General features: G+C 35.8%; 1 protein-coding gene across 4 annotated transcripts in view; it reads left to right on the forward strand.

Moving 5' to 3' along the window:
* The window catches only part of SIPA1L2 (signal-induced proliferation-associated 1 like 2), a 107891-nt gene that overhangs the window by 54501 nt on the left and 36550 nt on the right, over positions 1-16840 (forward strand). For all 4 annotated transcript variants that reach the window (XM_014951021.1, XM_014951022.1, XM_014951023.1 and 1 more), the window contains exons 9-10: positions 2355-2629; positions 16576-16833. In XM_014951021.1, coding sequence (XP_014806507.1) covers positions 2355-2629; positions 16576-16833 — 533 coding nt within the window. The remainder of the gene's footprint in view (positions 1-2354; positions 2630-16575; positions 16834-16840) is intronic.

Below are 16840 nucleotides of genomic sequence, written 5' to 3' on the forward strand. Positions count from 1 at the left end.
AAGCTGCATGTTAATGTTATTCCCTAGTTGGTTTATGATGTTGAATGCTGTCTAAACAGTCCTTGTATACATTTTGATATAAAAGCTCAGAGGTGACCATTACAACCACTAAAAAGTATTTCAAACTCTGATTCCACATTTCATATGCATCCTTTAAAAACCCTTTTAAGTGACTCAGAACACAGCTAAGGTCGACAACCACATGTGCCAGCAGATGCTAAAGATGAAAGCTCAAACTCTGACGTAATATCAAACTTTAGAGACCAGATGATTAACCCTTTTCAGTCACTAGTAAAGCATTTTTTTTTTAAACCAGCAAGTAGAATGTTGCAGTTACTAAATGAGATTGTCAAAGAACTATCTACGTTTTAGTGCCTGGGTTTAAATCATGCAGATGAATAGGAAATTTATCTGAGTATTGAGATAAAGCAAAGATGTGAAATTACAGCTGAGACTGTAATTTTGGTTTGAAATAAAAGAATCAGTTCAGGACTAAAAAAAGAGCTGGGATTTGTCAATCAAGAGTCAGATCTGTGTTTGTGGAGGAGAATAACTAGTGATATAATGTAGAAAGAGCAGCAAAAGCAAACTATAGGTTAACTTTGTGGGCTGTGTTTGAAGGCAGAAAAAGCAGTGGTTCTGAGCCTCAGGACAACAGGGAAAGGTGGAGTGATCCAAGATTAAACAAAAACCCTGAATGGATCTTTAGACAAGAGTCTGAGTAGGCGATTTCCTTAGAAGCTTGTGTACTTAAAAGCCTCTTCACCTTCATCATGGGACTTACAGTATCTCTGTCCTTTACTTTCATCTGTGTTAAGTGCATTCAGAGAAGCCAGCTCTTAGTTCATGTGCAGCCACATGCTCAGTGGCTTATCGCTCTCCTCAACTACCTGAAATGAGGTTGTAATGAGGTGGTGGTCGGTGTCTTGTCCCACGTAACAAGCAATAAGACAAGAGGAAAAGGCCTCAATTTTCACCAGGGGAGATTTAGATAGGATATTAGGAAAAAATTCTTCACTGAAAGGGTTACCAAGCATCGGAACAGGCTGCCCAGGGAAATAGTTGAGTCACCATCCCTGGAGGTATTTAAAAGACATGTAGATATGGTGCTGAGGGACATGGTTTAGGGGTAACTTGGCAGTGCTATGTTAAAGGTTGGACTTGATGATCTTAAAGGTCTCTTCCAACCAAAATGATTCTATGAGTAATGTGTGTATCTTTGTAATGCACACTGAAAGCAACCATAAACAGCAAGAACACCTTTGTGGAACTGCTCTTAATGCAGTGTGACCATGGGAAGATCCCTTGATCAGTATCATAACACATGCTTCTTTAAAGGGTGGAGTATTATAAAGGGGAGAATTATAAAGCACCGTGAGATCTTTGAATTATATGCATTATGAACAAAGATTGTTGATAATGTTGTTTCACCATGGTTAAATTTTTGTTCTAATTGTACTAATGGAACTGTACTAATAAATAGTTTTTTTGACACTGACAGAAAGGAATGTTAGGGTAACTCAAAACTTCACTTTGTAATGTGGACTAGAATTTGATCATCTGAGTCTGGTGCAGTATCCTAGAGTATATGCTATTGTATGATTATTATTTATGGGGCAAAAGTGTTAAGGACTTGTTACATAGTATATAGAAATGAGCCTGCTTAGCAAAGGCTGAATTTGAAGGATTTTGGCTACTCTATATAATAACAGCATTACTTTTCATTGAATATGAAGAAAGTAATTTGTTTGTTTCTAAAGTTCTGAGTGACATGAAAACTCTTATCCCCTTTTTGTGATGTCCTCATCTGGAGATGGTAGTTAGGAATCTAACTATAAGGCAAAATAAATGAAAACTATCTTCATTGCTAAATTCTTGAGGAAGAAAAGCTGCCAGAACTGAAGCATTTCACTCAATTTGGGTCATGTTATATCTCAAGTTTAATACTATTTAATAGTGAATAAAAAAGCCTGCGCACCTGCAGTTAGCCAACAAGAATGAAGTAACTGACAGGACAGCATTTTACTTACTTTGTGTTTTGAAATTAAAGCAGCTGTTAGGTTTTCAATAAGATATAAATGACTGTGTTAGTGTTGGGCAAGGGGGAAAGAACTCGATATAGATCAGGTGCTCGCTCTGGGGATGTAAGATTTTTAGCATTGTGAAATATTTTGTAAATTTATTTTTTTTAATGCAGAAACTTTCACTCAACCACAAATCTAAAATAATTGTTAGTATTAGTATATTAAAGATATTGAATGTCAATGGCTTTATAGTGTTTGAAAACAGATGTGTTTGTGTGTCCAAAGAAGTGAGTGTCCTAACAATAGCATAACAATCTGATACTTCTTTAGATAGTGACCAGAGGATGTGAAACCACGGAAATGACCCTTCGGAGGAATGGGTTGGGCCAACTTGGATTCCATGTGAACTTTGAAGGGATAGTGGCAGATGTGGAGCCGTTTGGTTTTGCATGGAAGGCAGGTCTACGGCAAGGCAGCCGCCTGGTTGAGATCTGTAAAGTGGCTGTGGCAACTCTGACTCATGAACAAATGATTGACCTTTTACGTACTTCAGTGACAGTAAAAGTCGTGATTATTCAGCCGCATGAGGATGGAGCACCTAGAAGGTAATGAGCAACAGTTCTCAGTGTGACATTTGTATCTCTTTGTTTGGGGTGGGTTTTTTTTGCTACTGCTTAAACGATGGCTCTTTTATTAAAGGCCCTCAGGGAATGGATATTGTCTCTCGTGTTTGGTGATAATGTTATTGAGGCTCTTAAAGCAATCTTTTGCCCAAAGCCACTGTTGGCTTGTAATAGAAGATAAAATGGGATCTTGTAAGAAATTTAATGGGAAATTTACTTTTATATGGCTTTGAAAGAGTAAGAAGTAAACTTTAGTTCATCATGACTGAGCTGTTTTGGAAGCTGATGTGACTTCTTTTCTTCCACAGGAGAATTTTATGTTTTAACACTAAATTTGAAAATTGGGAATCCTTCTCTGAAAACTGTACCTTGTCTGTCTTTGACATTTCTCTGACTCCTGACTATTGAAAAAGATTTGTTTTATTTTTTTCTTATGTTGAAATTTTAACAAAAGTAGTGAGATACTGGGTTTTGGAAATACATGGTACCAAGTTATAGAGTCCTCTTCACTTTCTACAGATGCCTAATTTAATCATATTAAACAATAAATTACATCAATGAAATCATTAGTTAAAGCAAAAAAATCTTGCTGCAACATGAAATAAATGCTCACACCCAGGAAAAGACTGTAGTAAAGATTATTATAGTGACTATGCCATTGTTTTCAGGGATGAAATGCAACTTTCTTTTGTCAATGTTCCTTTTTTCGTGACAAAAAGATTTTTGCCCTTCTCTCCTTTTTTGATTATTGTGAGGTAGATAAGTTTAGGGAAAAATTAAAACTTGAAAATAATATGACTTCATTTATCACATACCTTGTCTAAGCACTGTTAATTTGGCTCATTCTAAATTAGAAATGTGCCAGAGTAAATTGAATTACTTGTCTTCTTGTAGAAGGCCGACTTTAAATCTCTTGTTGATTTTTAATTTAACAGAAAAAACATTAGAAGTGTTGCTTTTGGCAAGACAACGAGCTATAAAATTTTACGTAGCATGCAGCACTGTGAAGTTGGTGCCAACTGTACACGAATACTGTTTAATTGGTGGCAATTCTCCAAGTAGTCATTGGCCTGATGAATGACACAAAAGTGCCCTCCCTTGCCTCAACCTGCATGTCGATGTGTTGAGTTCCTTTCAGAAGAAAATGCCTGTGAATGTAGAATGCCACCGTTTTGCTTAGTTGGATACAATTTGCAATTAAGCCTCTCTTTGCTTAGCTTTGCTATTCTCACCATCTGCTTCTGGGTATGAATTTTTACTGACTTGTTTGGTATACATTTCCAAGCTGTTTACAGAATATGAGCCTAATGAGCTGATCCTATTATATTGAAGGTAAAAACGTGTATTTTACAGGCCCTGGTGGAAAAATACATATTGGATGAATTGTTTATATCTTCTTTGATACATTTTTAGAAATAAAGTGTTAAAGTCTCAGATTAGTGTGATACATAGCACTCAGACTATGTGCAGGAGGAGTTTTAATTCAGTGCCACCACAGTGGGAAAAATTTGCAAAAACTGCTCTTTATAATTTTTGGGGGTTTTAAAACTATGTGACTAATTATCAAGGAAAATGATTATTTTTTAAAAAAACTGTATTTCTAAAATACAAAAAGCACCAAAGCATTTATGTTTAAGTTCTTTTTCAGCCCCATCTCTCTAGTACAAAAAAGAAATCTTCATTAATACCTCTTTTTCTCAAATATAAACTTCTCACTGAAATGAAAAGCTCCTCATTTTCCCCTTTATATCTTCAAAACAAGATTAGTGATTTTGATTGCCCAACTTGAAAAGGATCTGATATCCAGAGTTTTGAGCTTGCCTTTTCTTAATGTTTATAATCTAAACAGAGTAGACAGAAAGCAATACAGATATCAGGTGACAAGACTGAGAGTTTCAGTTGACGAACATGACCTATGATATTGTTTGTAAAATATATTAATGGATGAGTGAATGAGAAGAAAGACAAACATACATTACCAGAGATTTGGAGAAAGAAGACAGTCTATCACAGCTACTTACTAGTTAAAACTTCTGCAAATCCATCTCCCTGTCTCCTACTCAATGGCTTGTTTTAGCCATGTGCGATGTCTTACTGTGCAAAATCATAGGAACAGAGAACAGCTGAGATTGTGATGGACCTCTGAAGATTGTTGAGTCCAATCCCACTGCTCAAAACAAGGTCAGCTAGAGCAGATTGCTCAGGGACGTGTTCACTGGGTTTTGAATATCTCCAAGGATGGAGACTCCACAGCTTTGGTTCCAGTGTTCAATCATCCTTACAGTAACAAATGTTTTAGTTATACTTACATGGAATTTCCTGTATTTCAATTCGTATACCTTGCCTCCTGTGTGTTCACTGGATACAACTCTGAAAAGCCTTACTCTCTCACCTTTTCTCCCCATCTCTCCATTGGGTATCTATACACCTTGATAAGATCCCTCCTGAGCCGCTTTTTCCCAGGCTGAACAATCCCAGTGCTCTCAGCCTGTCCTTGTGTTTCAGATGTTCTGATCCCTTAATCATCTTTGTAGCTTGTTGCTGAACTTGCTCCAGTATGTTTGTGTCTGTCTGGCACTCCGGTGTCAGATTTACCCAGAAATTTGCAATAGTTTTGGATATAAAACAGGTGTATATGGAGAACTGGAATCCATTTCACCGTCATTAGACAAGAAATGTCACTGCCCTTGGAGAATCCATGTATAGCTAAGTAAGATAGAATCAGGTCTCTGTGTGTGATTTCCAACACGTATCTGTGAGCAATGGTTAAGGCAGGTGTGCCAGCTCATCAGGAGCTAACTTTTTTATTTTCAAGTAGCTCTAATAATCATCAAATAATACTCAAAACAGACATACAGATATCAATCCTTGATCCACACACTGCACATTTTTAGAAGAATGATGGTTCAAAAGCAGGAGAAAGCTTTACATCTATGCTTCAAAAATTGTACCTTGTATTCACAGTTGTTTTTAGAAGTTTTCTTCTAAGAAATGATACTTCAGTCTGACACATGTAAAACAGTAGGTTTGGAGGCTGAAGTAAGTGCCTTGAAAGTTTCACTCATTCTACAGAGCTAGTCTGTGGAGTTTTTTTCTCTCTATCTCAGCCTTGTTTCTCAGGGTAGTTACTTTAAATGTCATAATCTGGGGTCTCAAGTTCAGACACTAAGTTTTGTCTACAGTGCATAGATATAAAAATACATTCATCTTTGTTTCTACAAGAATCGGTTGCATTAAAAACTGACATACATTTACTAGAATATACGTATAATTTTAGCACCCCCCCAAATTCAAAAATCCCCATGTATCATTTTCTTAACGCCTGTCTTTCATTTACTGAGATAATCAGCTGATTTCCCCAGCTTGAAAGAGTAGTTTCTGCTTAGCTCTGTCTGCTGGGTTTCAGGAATACGAAGCAATGAAGACTTTCTCTTTAGGTAGCTTATTAGCACTGGTTCCTTGCTGGGATCAAATTCTGAAGTGAGTTTACACAGATTGGACATGAGTGCTATGGAGTGTCTTGGGAATTATACCCTTCAAATGAAAATGAGCTTCAAGTGTGCAAGGGTGTTTCCAAAGCAATCCCAGTGCCTTGGAAAAATATCAGCTGAAGTGGAGATCTTGAATCAAGTTCTTAACTTGATTTTTTTCTGTTGCCTTACCCACAAATCACCCTCAGTCCAGCAGCCCTTTATATTTTCAAAGAATACTAACAAAGTGTAAGTCTGCATACACTGAGAATAATAGCAATGAACTGTTAACAATGAATCTATGTTTTGCTGCAAACTTCAGCATAAAAATAAATTATTTGGAATGTTGAAGGTGCTTACAAAGACGTATTACAGAGTGATTAGGAAATTACAGAGGAAAAGTCTGTTAAATAAATGTGTTCCATTACTTAATATAGATCCTTCTGCCTATAGTTTTGATAGCAGTATATGCAAAGGCAATCATGGAATAAGGCCTTTCATTTACTATCCTGTAAAATTCATGAACTTGAGACAAAGCTCCTGCTGTTTTCAGTTTGCTCCAGCAATTAAATAATCATGTACAAATTGAGAAATCATAATTATTTGCAAGGCACCAGGCTCATATTTAGATAGAAAGAAGAAGTTGCTATTTAAGACAAACATGATGGTCAGTGTATTCAGATCTGAATGAGTATCCTTGTGTCATATTTTTACTATGCTATGTCTTTCTCTTCAGAATTGTTGATTTGTTCTTCTGTTGTTGTCAATATTACCTAGTACTGCAGTGCAGTAGCTAGAATTATACACATTTTAACAGGAGAATAATGATATTCATTCTAATTCGCTTTCCCTGGTGGTGTCTCAGTAATGCTCAAGGACACTATATCCTTAATCAGCCAAATCCAATCAAGGAATTCAGGTACTTCTAAATCCATTTTAAACTGTAGATTCTGCTTGAATCTTACTTGATACATTGAAACTTATTTGTCTGGTTTAGTTCAACTGCCATTATATATAAAAAGAAACTGCTTAAGAACTGCTTAAGAAACAATTTCTATAAAGTTTAGAAAATGAACAAAATTTTAAGCAAAATTTCCAGGGATGGGTGAGAAACAGATCCTCAGGTGCAATCACTGTAGGAGATGTAGCAACAGTAGTTTCCACCCATTGGTCTGAACAAGTCACAGACATTTTGCTTGCTGTTGTTGGTAATTTTGAAAATGGAAATATTTTGGGAAAGATGACTGAAACTCCCTGTGGGCTGCTATTAAGTACTACTGCATTTCTTTTGAGGTTGTTTTATTGTCTTGAACATTGCAAACTCTTTCTTACAAATAAAATACGTGTAATGACTTTCTGTATTTTCTACTCCTGATGCTTGTTCCTCTTAAATAATTGTGATCGTATTAGACAATTGTGTTTCTAGGGCTTTTTTTAAGTAACAGATAACCAGCAGAGTATAGAATGTTTGGAAAAATGTTTTTAGGGAGTGGAAGGGTTTACTTTGTGGAGGAGTTAAAATGTTCTGACAAGAGAAGAATTATGTCCCAGTAAGACCTTTTGTCTCTCCCCCTGATTGTAAAGTCTCTGCTCCCACTCCTGCCTTTGGAAGGGTGGCAGCACCAGCAAACAACAGAGCTCAGGCATAAGGTATGGGCTTCCCTTTTCCCATCTTTAATACATCATGCACCACCTGCTCTGTCTCTTCTCTAAATAACCAAAACAGTCTGGTTTTCTTCTGCATCAAAGAAAAAAACATAGTTTAATTTTTTTTTTATTGTTTAAAAAAATAAAAAAATTGTTTTCTGTCATTTTTTATAAATTCTTTTGAGCTGTATTCTTCCCAACTTCCCAAGTTTTCAAAGAAAAGGATGTGTAAACTTGGCCTTTGTCATTATATACAATTTGTGTTTTAACAACTTTCCTTAAATTCATTGTGCCTAAGAGAGCAAGGATAAGTGTTACTATAATCCTTGAGAAGCTGAAACTTTATTGTATAAACATCTTTTTCTATTTTGATTTGCATCAAAACAAAGGAAAACCTAGGCAATGTATGTAACATATGGTCTCCACCCAGAAACAGTCTAACAAAGGAACTATAAACTCTATAAACTAAAAAGGTATAAAGTTGAAAACAGTTTACTGATGCATATCATATTTCTCATCCAAGTAGAAAGTCTTTGAGTCTTTCTTACATTTAGTTATGAATGAACTCACAGCAGGACTTAGTTATGATTGCTGAAGTTTATTCTGGGTGCAGTTGTTACAGTAAAGCAGAAAAAAAAAAGTGCCAGGCGAAGCTGATTGTATGGAGAGAGGAAAATAAGAATTCCAGACAACCACATGTTTTTGGCATTTTGAAGCTTAATACATTGCCTACTCAATTCTGGGTCAACAAAAGTTTTTCATTGTAAATAAAGAGTTATATATAACTACTATTATATAAAACATTTTTTAGGCTCCATTTTTATTATATCTGGGTTGGAATGTGCAACATGTCTGTGGAAATAGCAAGTGATTTGATCTTTATCTCATTGAAAACTTTTTGGGTTCATGGAATCATAGGATAATTCAGGCTGGAAAGGACTGCAGGGGATTATCTGCTTCAACCTCCTACTCAAAACAGAGTTAGCTGTGAGGTCAAGCCAGGTTATTCAGAGCTTTATCTCCAGATGGAGACTGCATAACCTCTCTGGGAAACATATTCTACTTGGTTTTCTCTGAGCATAATTTGTGTTTTCTTAAAAAAAAATACTTTATGTACTTTTCAATTTCTCCTTTTAACAGAAAGGAACAGAAAAACAATGTCACTGTATGTGTGTATATTATTCTATATAATATTAGGATAGTATTCTATACAATAAACTAGTCTGTGGTATACAGCTTTACTGGGTATTTGGTAAGATAAACCAAGCATTTTCCCCTCAATTCTTCCTCATTTTGTTATCATTTGGAAATAATATCACAGTGTGTAGTTGTATCAAGCAGGGAATTTTATCTCTATTGCAACTTCTAATTCTCATTTTTTTTTACTGGTGTGTGGACTCTATAGTGTAGTCAGATCATTTGCCAAATTGGAGCAACTTCTAATTCTCATTTTTTTTACTGGTGTGTGGACTCTATAGTGTAGTCCATACAGTGTTATGATCTTCAAGAATCTTATAACTGATTCCTTTTTTCTTTTTAATTCTTTCATCTGTAGCTGACATAAAGGTATAGGGTAGATCAATAAAACAAATTCTGTACACAAAAAAAACTTCTGCAGCATTCTTTGAATTTTTTTCCCTGTTCCATTTGAAGATATGCCTCATCCTCACAGCGTTACTAAAATTTTCCCACTGACTCCTGTGAGCAAACATTCTGGCAGTTGTCAAGATTTCTGGGCATCATTGAGAAAATTTTTACTATGCAGTGTATGCATGTCCTGCTTAAGTGGAGAAAGGAGTTTAAAATCTCTTTAACTTGGCACCTGCAATAGTGCTCTGCAGAGAAAAGACTTATGGACAACTTTTGTGCCATTCATGTCACTTACTTGCATTCATGATTCAGCCTAGCAGATAGTGTGGCTGACAGGCACTATAGTGCAAACCTTGGAGCATGTTTGGAGTGTTTATATCAATGGACTCTGGTATTTAGAATACGGCTTACAAGACCTATACAGAGACTATGAGTTGGGTTTAGGCTATTACTACAATTTGGATGCTAAATTTCAGGTCTTAGAAGCTCTTGGACTTCAAATTGTTCATTTGGTCCATCAATTGAAGTAAAATATAGATGTAACCACTTAAAGTATGCTTGAGGAATATTTCTCTTTCTTTATCAGAAGTATGGTCTTTTGTTCGTTTGTTTGTAGAAGAGAATTGGATGAAAGTTCTGCATAGTGAAATTTAAAATACATCTCTTGAAACACATTTCACTGAATTGGTTTTAAGATCGGTATATTATCAGTCTAGGTGATTGCTGTGCTGTGTGCAACTGCTAACATTTGTTAATGTCTTCATGGTCATCTGTAGCTTGATATTTTTATGCTGTTTCAAATAAAGAAGGCAGGAGTTACTCGTTGAATGTCTTTTTGCTGCTATGCGGAGTTGCTTTGAAGAGTATCGTAGTTCCTCCTACTTAAGTAAAGAACAAAATGTCTCAAAAAGCTCTTGATAACCTGGAAATCTGAAGTTTGAAAGAATCAGTTGCCTCCTGAATCTGACTGGTGGAGGCATCTGTGGACATGCTTTGCAGTAGTTAGTTAAATCTCCTATTCTCTTTTTGAAGCCTTTTGGGGTTCCAAAGATGTTATTTCTGAACTAGAAAGATATTTTACTGCTGCAATTGTTATATTTAGATTTTTTGTTGAATCAAATTAGATACATTTTTTTCAATTCATTAAAAAAGATATATTTGTGAGTCATTAAACAGCATATGTATGGAGCCAAACTTTATATTTGCCATTTTATTTTAGATTCAACTGACTGTATCACGTAAAATATCTTTATTTACTACTTCTTCACAACTGATTCCTGTATCTCCTCATGTGTGGTCTTATTCCTAATCTTGTCTCTCCAGTATCTTAAAGACTACTTCAAAATCAGGCTTCATTCTGAACTCAGTCCTTTCATAGCTCAAAGACTTAGGTCTCTACTCGGTTCTGTTCTCCTACTTCATTTGTCCTCTCTGTTACTCGCTATTTCCATTTCTTAAGTGGGAGCTTAATATAACTTTTGCATCCCAACTGTTAGTTTTCCAGCTCTTCTTCATCTACAATCTTATGGTGAATTTTGAAGGCTTTTCTCTTTGATGTCACAAAAATATTTCCTATTTATCTGTTTTTCCCAGTGGTTCTTCCTTCTTGCCAATAGCTTTTGTTCCCCATGATTGTTGTCTTTTGATGTAGCTGTTTTCCTGTTTTCTGGGATTTGGAAGTGTGACTTGCTCTGCTTGTGTCCTAGTTTCCATCAGCAGAGACTGCAGGGGTTGTTACATACAAGTATGCATACAAGTAAGCCAAGCTCCTTGGTTGTTTTGAGCCGTTCTCTCCTCTTTTATTTCCTGACTAGCTCCTTTCATCCAACCTCCTGTCTGTATTTCTCTTGTCTTTTTCATACAACAGTGCAGGCTAGAGGCTCTTAGGAGGCCTCTAAATTGTTTGTCAGCTCACCAATACAAAGATTCTGTTTAAAACTGAATAGTAACAAAGATGAGAAGGACAATGAGTCCTTCATAATGAGGGATTGTCAGCTTCAACTCTTCAGCTCTGTGAAGGGACTGTCAGAGAGTTACCACTTGCCTTAAGCCAGGAGTGCTAAAGTGGGCAGCAGCCTTATCTGAGGTTGCCATAAGCAATCGCATACATATGTTGTGCTATGAAATTATTTTAAAGTAAAACTGATTTACTATTTGTCAAATGACATCTTTTTCTTTTTTGATGCGGTATGTCTACTAGTAATACATTTCTGAGATACCAGAATATGGAATTTTTTCTTGAATTTTTGACCAGAGTTCTCTTAGACCATTTGAATCTTATCTAATGTCTTGCACTTGCACTGCATTAGATGTAGGGAGTCAATGGAATGGAGGGGTTACCTCCAGGAGGCACTTCAGAAGGTTAGAGAAGGGGAAATGCATGTATGTCTTGTTTAACTGCGTGGTGAGTCTAAGAAGAAATAAGTTACTAAATTCTGCTTTTCAGTTAAGTCCCTACAATTATGTGAAATTAATCTATGTTTTATTATGCGGATTTAATAGATTGCTTGATGACTCCTCAGTCTCATTGTGACACCTTGTGGGAACTGCTGTAGTCTAAAAACAAACATGAACCGTAATAGAAGCGATTACTTTCAAATGCAAAGTTTGAGCTAGAAGAATGCAATTATTTACTATAATGCTTGGTACAGATAAAGGCTCCTTATTGAGCAAGATTAAATGTTTTGTATTGAAATGGTGATAGTAAGGGATAATTTATCGGTGTAATACAAGTGGTGAACACCAGTGATTACTTCTGTGTCCCTACATCCCCCTTAGTGGTTCAGATCAGTGATACGTTAAACTAAAGTTAAATTGTAACCAGTCATTCTAGTTTTGTTATTACCCTAACAAATCATTCATGGTACGTGAAATTTGTAGCTAGTTGGGGTCCAGATACTGAACACCAGTAGTTCAGTATCAACAGTAGTTCACTATCAACAGTTATGTCTTACCACTATCAACACCAGTTGAAAGAAGGCTTTTGTGTGGTTATCAAGGTGGCGAACTGCTAATCATAGTATGTGAAAGCTTCCAACTTTTCTGTGGAGATGAACACTTACCTTTTTTAACTGTCATCCTTGCCTAATGTAGGCCCTTCACAGAGCTTTTTACAGAACCTTTATATATAATCTTAAAATTAATATTGAAAGCTTTGGTTAACATAGCTTGAAAAATTTAATGGACTGCTTGATAATCATTTCAGAACATAATGCTCCTTGCAGTAACATTTGAATATTGCAGGTTTTTATAGTGGACTTTTAAATTTTAATATGAAGTCATGACCTGCTAGCTATATTATAGAATCATGCTCTGTGTAATTGCAGAGTAGGTTTTATTAACCAAATTTTTTATGGGATAATATAGCTCTTGAACCAAAGATATTAATAGGAGTCTGCTTTGTGTTGAAGGACTGATTTCATTAATACTGAACTATACTGAAGGACAGGAAGTGCTATCATTTCTGATGTGTGGTTAAGACTTGGTCACACTTGCTTGATAAATAACCGGTCTGTTTTTCAAAATGTTGTATTGACTGTAATAGGGAAAGATATTTGATATCCAATTCTTGTTTAACATAAATTGAAATATATTTTTAAAACCATAAAATATAGATTTGTCTTTACATATTTTTTAAAGTTAATTTAAAAAAAATAAAAATTTAAATTAAGAAGTGAATTAAAAGCTATCATTCAATACCAGTGCCAATATATATTCTTCATCCATTGGAATAAGTAACATTATTAAAAATAGAAGTTAGATAATGGTCAAATTAAATATTTAATAGGAAATTGCATTTAGTTTTGTGGGGTTTTTCATGCAAAATAACTTGCAGTTTGATCCACAGTGAGGGTGGGGATTCTTACTGGATTGCAGGCATGAAGCAATTAATTCTCTTTGTTTCTGATATAGAAGGTAGCTGCAGTTATGGCTATTACATATCACAATATACTGCATTATCTGTTCTTTAGGCAGTGCTTGTGAAGCAATGAAGCGTAATTTTTCATATAAATGTTGAACTGATTGATTTGGCACTTTTAAATTAAAATTAAAAAGTCTATGTGACAAAGCAAGCCATATAAAGTAGTTCCATTTTAGCCACAAAAGCCGGGGGGGGGAGGGGGGGCAGCTACATCAGTCATGTTGGGGCTCCATTTTGAATGTAAAAGTATCACTGTTAGATTTAAATAGCGATTTGAAATGGGTCCTGAATATTTATTTTTTTCCCATTTGTCAGAGGAATACATTTTCATGATGTAAACAAACAAAAAAATTTTGCAAAATTTTAAACTCTTTGCAGAAAGTTTGTTGTTTGCTATTTTCATATTATGCTTTAGTCATTCAGTTAGCAAGCTGAGTCAAACTAAACAGTAGTAACAATCCCTTTTACCTTCAAAACCCATGGCTATTTTTACAGCACTTAAAGTACTTTATGGGGGTATCTAATAAGGGATACAATGGCAGTTACATGCTGTAACTTTCTTAATTACCAAGGCAAACTGTGAAATCCATATCCTAATAATTAAAGTTGGGGAGGGGGTGGGTTTTTTCTAACATTTAAGGTCTATCGGAATGAAGAAGGAGCTGAAACACTTCTAAGAAATGAGCAGAAGCATGATTGAAATTGTAGCCTAGATGATTGTTCAACTTCCTAGTCAAATAATGATAAACTGCGTATATCGCCACATGAAAAATTATGCAATGCACAAAACTAATATTAACCTTGCTATGTCATGTGGACTTTCTTTGTTCTGTTCATTTTGTAAGCTTTATGGAAGTCTTTAATTGAATAATCAATCAGGTTATTATTTTCTTTAAGAACTTTCTATGCTCATGTAACACGGACCTGCTCTGGAAATGAATCAAGGCTACGTTGCTAGAGGCTATAGTCTCTTACACTGTGGTGTCATTTCTTGCAGGCAGTGAATGAGGCAGGGTACTTTATTAAGAGAAAAATGGTCTTGGGATATAAGCAGTTGAATATTGCACTGGAGGAGAAATACGTTCTGCAGTATGCTTCTGCAGTAGAAATGTTTGTGTGATTCTGTGCAATTTGCTTCATTTGGCCATTCCGCGGTGTTCATCATTCTAAGAGCTTGACATGTGCTTTGTGGTTTTCAGAAGTGTGAAACAACTTTAAAAAATAAATGAAGTAGTTTGAAATGGTGGTCTGAATAAATGTGACATTGTTAGAGCAGGGGAATCCTTTAGATACATCAAATTGACCTTCTGACACTAATTGATAATTTTATAACATTGGTTTCTCTGTAGTTCCATTCCTTGTCTGTGGGAGGAGACCATCGGGGTCTTCTTACTACCATGGGGAAGCTACAACCAGAAAATCGTTCTTGTGAAATTCTCTGATGCTGTGAGATAAGAGAAGCTGGAAAGAAATGAGTTTTATACCCAGTGAAAGTATGCAGCCATCAAATAATTTCTTATCACAAAACAGTGCAGAAAAATGCAACTAAATATCTGACACATATTAAAATATAATGATAGTTATATGTGGAGTAGTACCTCTTCAACCAATGCTGTTATATGCATGGGATGTGGTAAAGAGTTCTTTGCTGAAAGCAAAAGAGGACGTATATGATTTTACTTCACTGGCAGAAAAAGGACAGATTAAAGTTATGTGTGCACCAAAAAAAAATTTTCAATTACCTTCTGAGTTCTTAAGCTTGCAATATTAGTGTTCTTCTGATGCACAGTTTTAGCACGATCCTTTCGACTTTAATAAATAAATAAACAAAGAAAGATAAGAAATTCCAGCATGTCCAACTATGCTTTGTCAGCAGAATTTACTGATGTCAAATTTTACTGGTGAGCTTAATACTGATATTTCCGGTCACAGAATAACCTTGAAAAACCAGGAATTCTTGAGTTCTATTTTGCAGTATTCTAGTGACCCCTCTTCAGCTTGTCCTCATCGTGGTGTCTTCTACCCTACATTACCTACTTATCTCCACTCTCAATGCTTTATCCTCTATATTTTATAGTTCTTTATTTACCTTCTTCATGTGTTTGAGTGCAAGCACAGACTGAGACTCAGTGTTACAGGATAAACAGTTTGCCTGTTTAGTACCACAAAATTCATCAGCCTGAAGCGTTTGGCACAATCAGAGTGGACATATACAGAGTATCTACTGTGTTACTGCCACAGTTGCACACTCCTCTTCAACAACCTTAAATTACATGGTTAGCATTTTTATAAGAAGTGGGGGTTATTTAAATTGCTTTCACTGACAATGAAAATGTTATTTTGGTGTTTGGTTCAGAAACTTTAGGGCACAGTAATTTAATGTATGAGAATCTGTACAATTTATTTTAACTGCACATTTGTGCTGTCATTTGTGCCAAAACATTTTCTGTATTAAGACTGGAAATACTTTTCACACACCCTACTATATACTTTCTGTAGGTGATTTTAATTTAGTTGGAAATGGTGAATGTTGAGTTTTCAACAGAAGCAAAGTTCAATCAAGACTCAGCTCAAGGGATAGAGCAGAATTGTAGTTGAGACAGAGAAGCAAATTTTCGCTATTTCTTACTTAAACTTCATGTGCTGCATTAGAATGATTTAGGGTATTTCCATTAGAGACATTAATTTCGTATGCACTGCTTATCAAACATGTAATGGAGACAGTATGTGAGAATATAAAATATCTGCAATGATAATCAATGCTGAAGTTTGAAGTGGTGTGAAGTTTCTCTTCACTAATTTCTGAAACTGTACCCCTGAATTCAACTCCAGTCTGAGTCTACAGCAAATATCCCCCTGGCAGACTGATCCTTTGGGGAACACTGCCACTATTTTTACCTGAGTTTACACTTTCTGGGAATGCTTTTAGTATTTAACCACACTGTAAGCTTCACGCAGAGGTTGTGAGCCAGACTGTTCCTGATTTCTCTTCCTTCCGCTTCCCCATTTCTCTTCCAGGCAACCCATATTAATTTATAAAAGCTTAATATTTTTTACTTTTTGAAGGACAAGGAGAGAGTTCAAAAATGTTTGAGCACGTGAGAGAAAATCCTTTATTTTGAAATGTTTCCAATCTGTTTGGCATGATAGTTTTCAAGCATTTGAAGGGCTGTACAATGCTATATGGATACCTTTGGGCACTGGCAAGAAAAATATGCATAGACTTCTGACATAGAATGCAAGACTTCTTTTTCTGTTCCTTCCAGTAAGACTGATCAACGTTTTTATTTGTCCCTCAGGGGTTGTTCAGAACTTTGTCGTATACCCATGGTGGAATACAAACTTGACAGTGAAGGCACCCCATGTGAGTATAAAACCCCTTTCAGAAGGAATACCACTTGGCATCGGGTGCCGACTCCCGCTGGGCAGCCCCTCTCTCGTGCCTCTCCAATCCTAGGAACATCTGACAGACTGCAGTGCCAGCAGCTTCTCCAGCAGGCTCAGACAGCCATTCCTCGCAGCACTTCCTTTGATAGAAAACTGCCAGATGGTGCAAGGTAATAC

Source organism: Calidris pugnax, unplaced genomic scaffold (assembly GCF_001431845.1).
Source record: "Calidris pugnax isolate Ruff unplaced genomic scaffold, ASM143184v1 scaffold24, whole genome shotgun sequence".
Taxonomy (NCBI): Eukaryota; Metazoa; Chordata; class Aves; order Charadriiformes; family Scolopacidae; genus Calidris; species Calidris pugnax.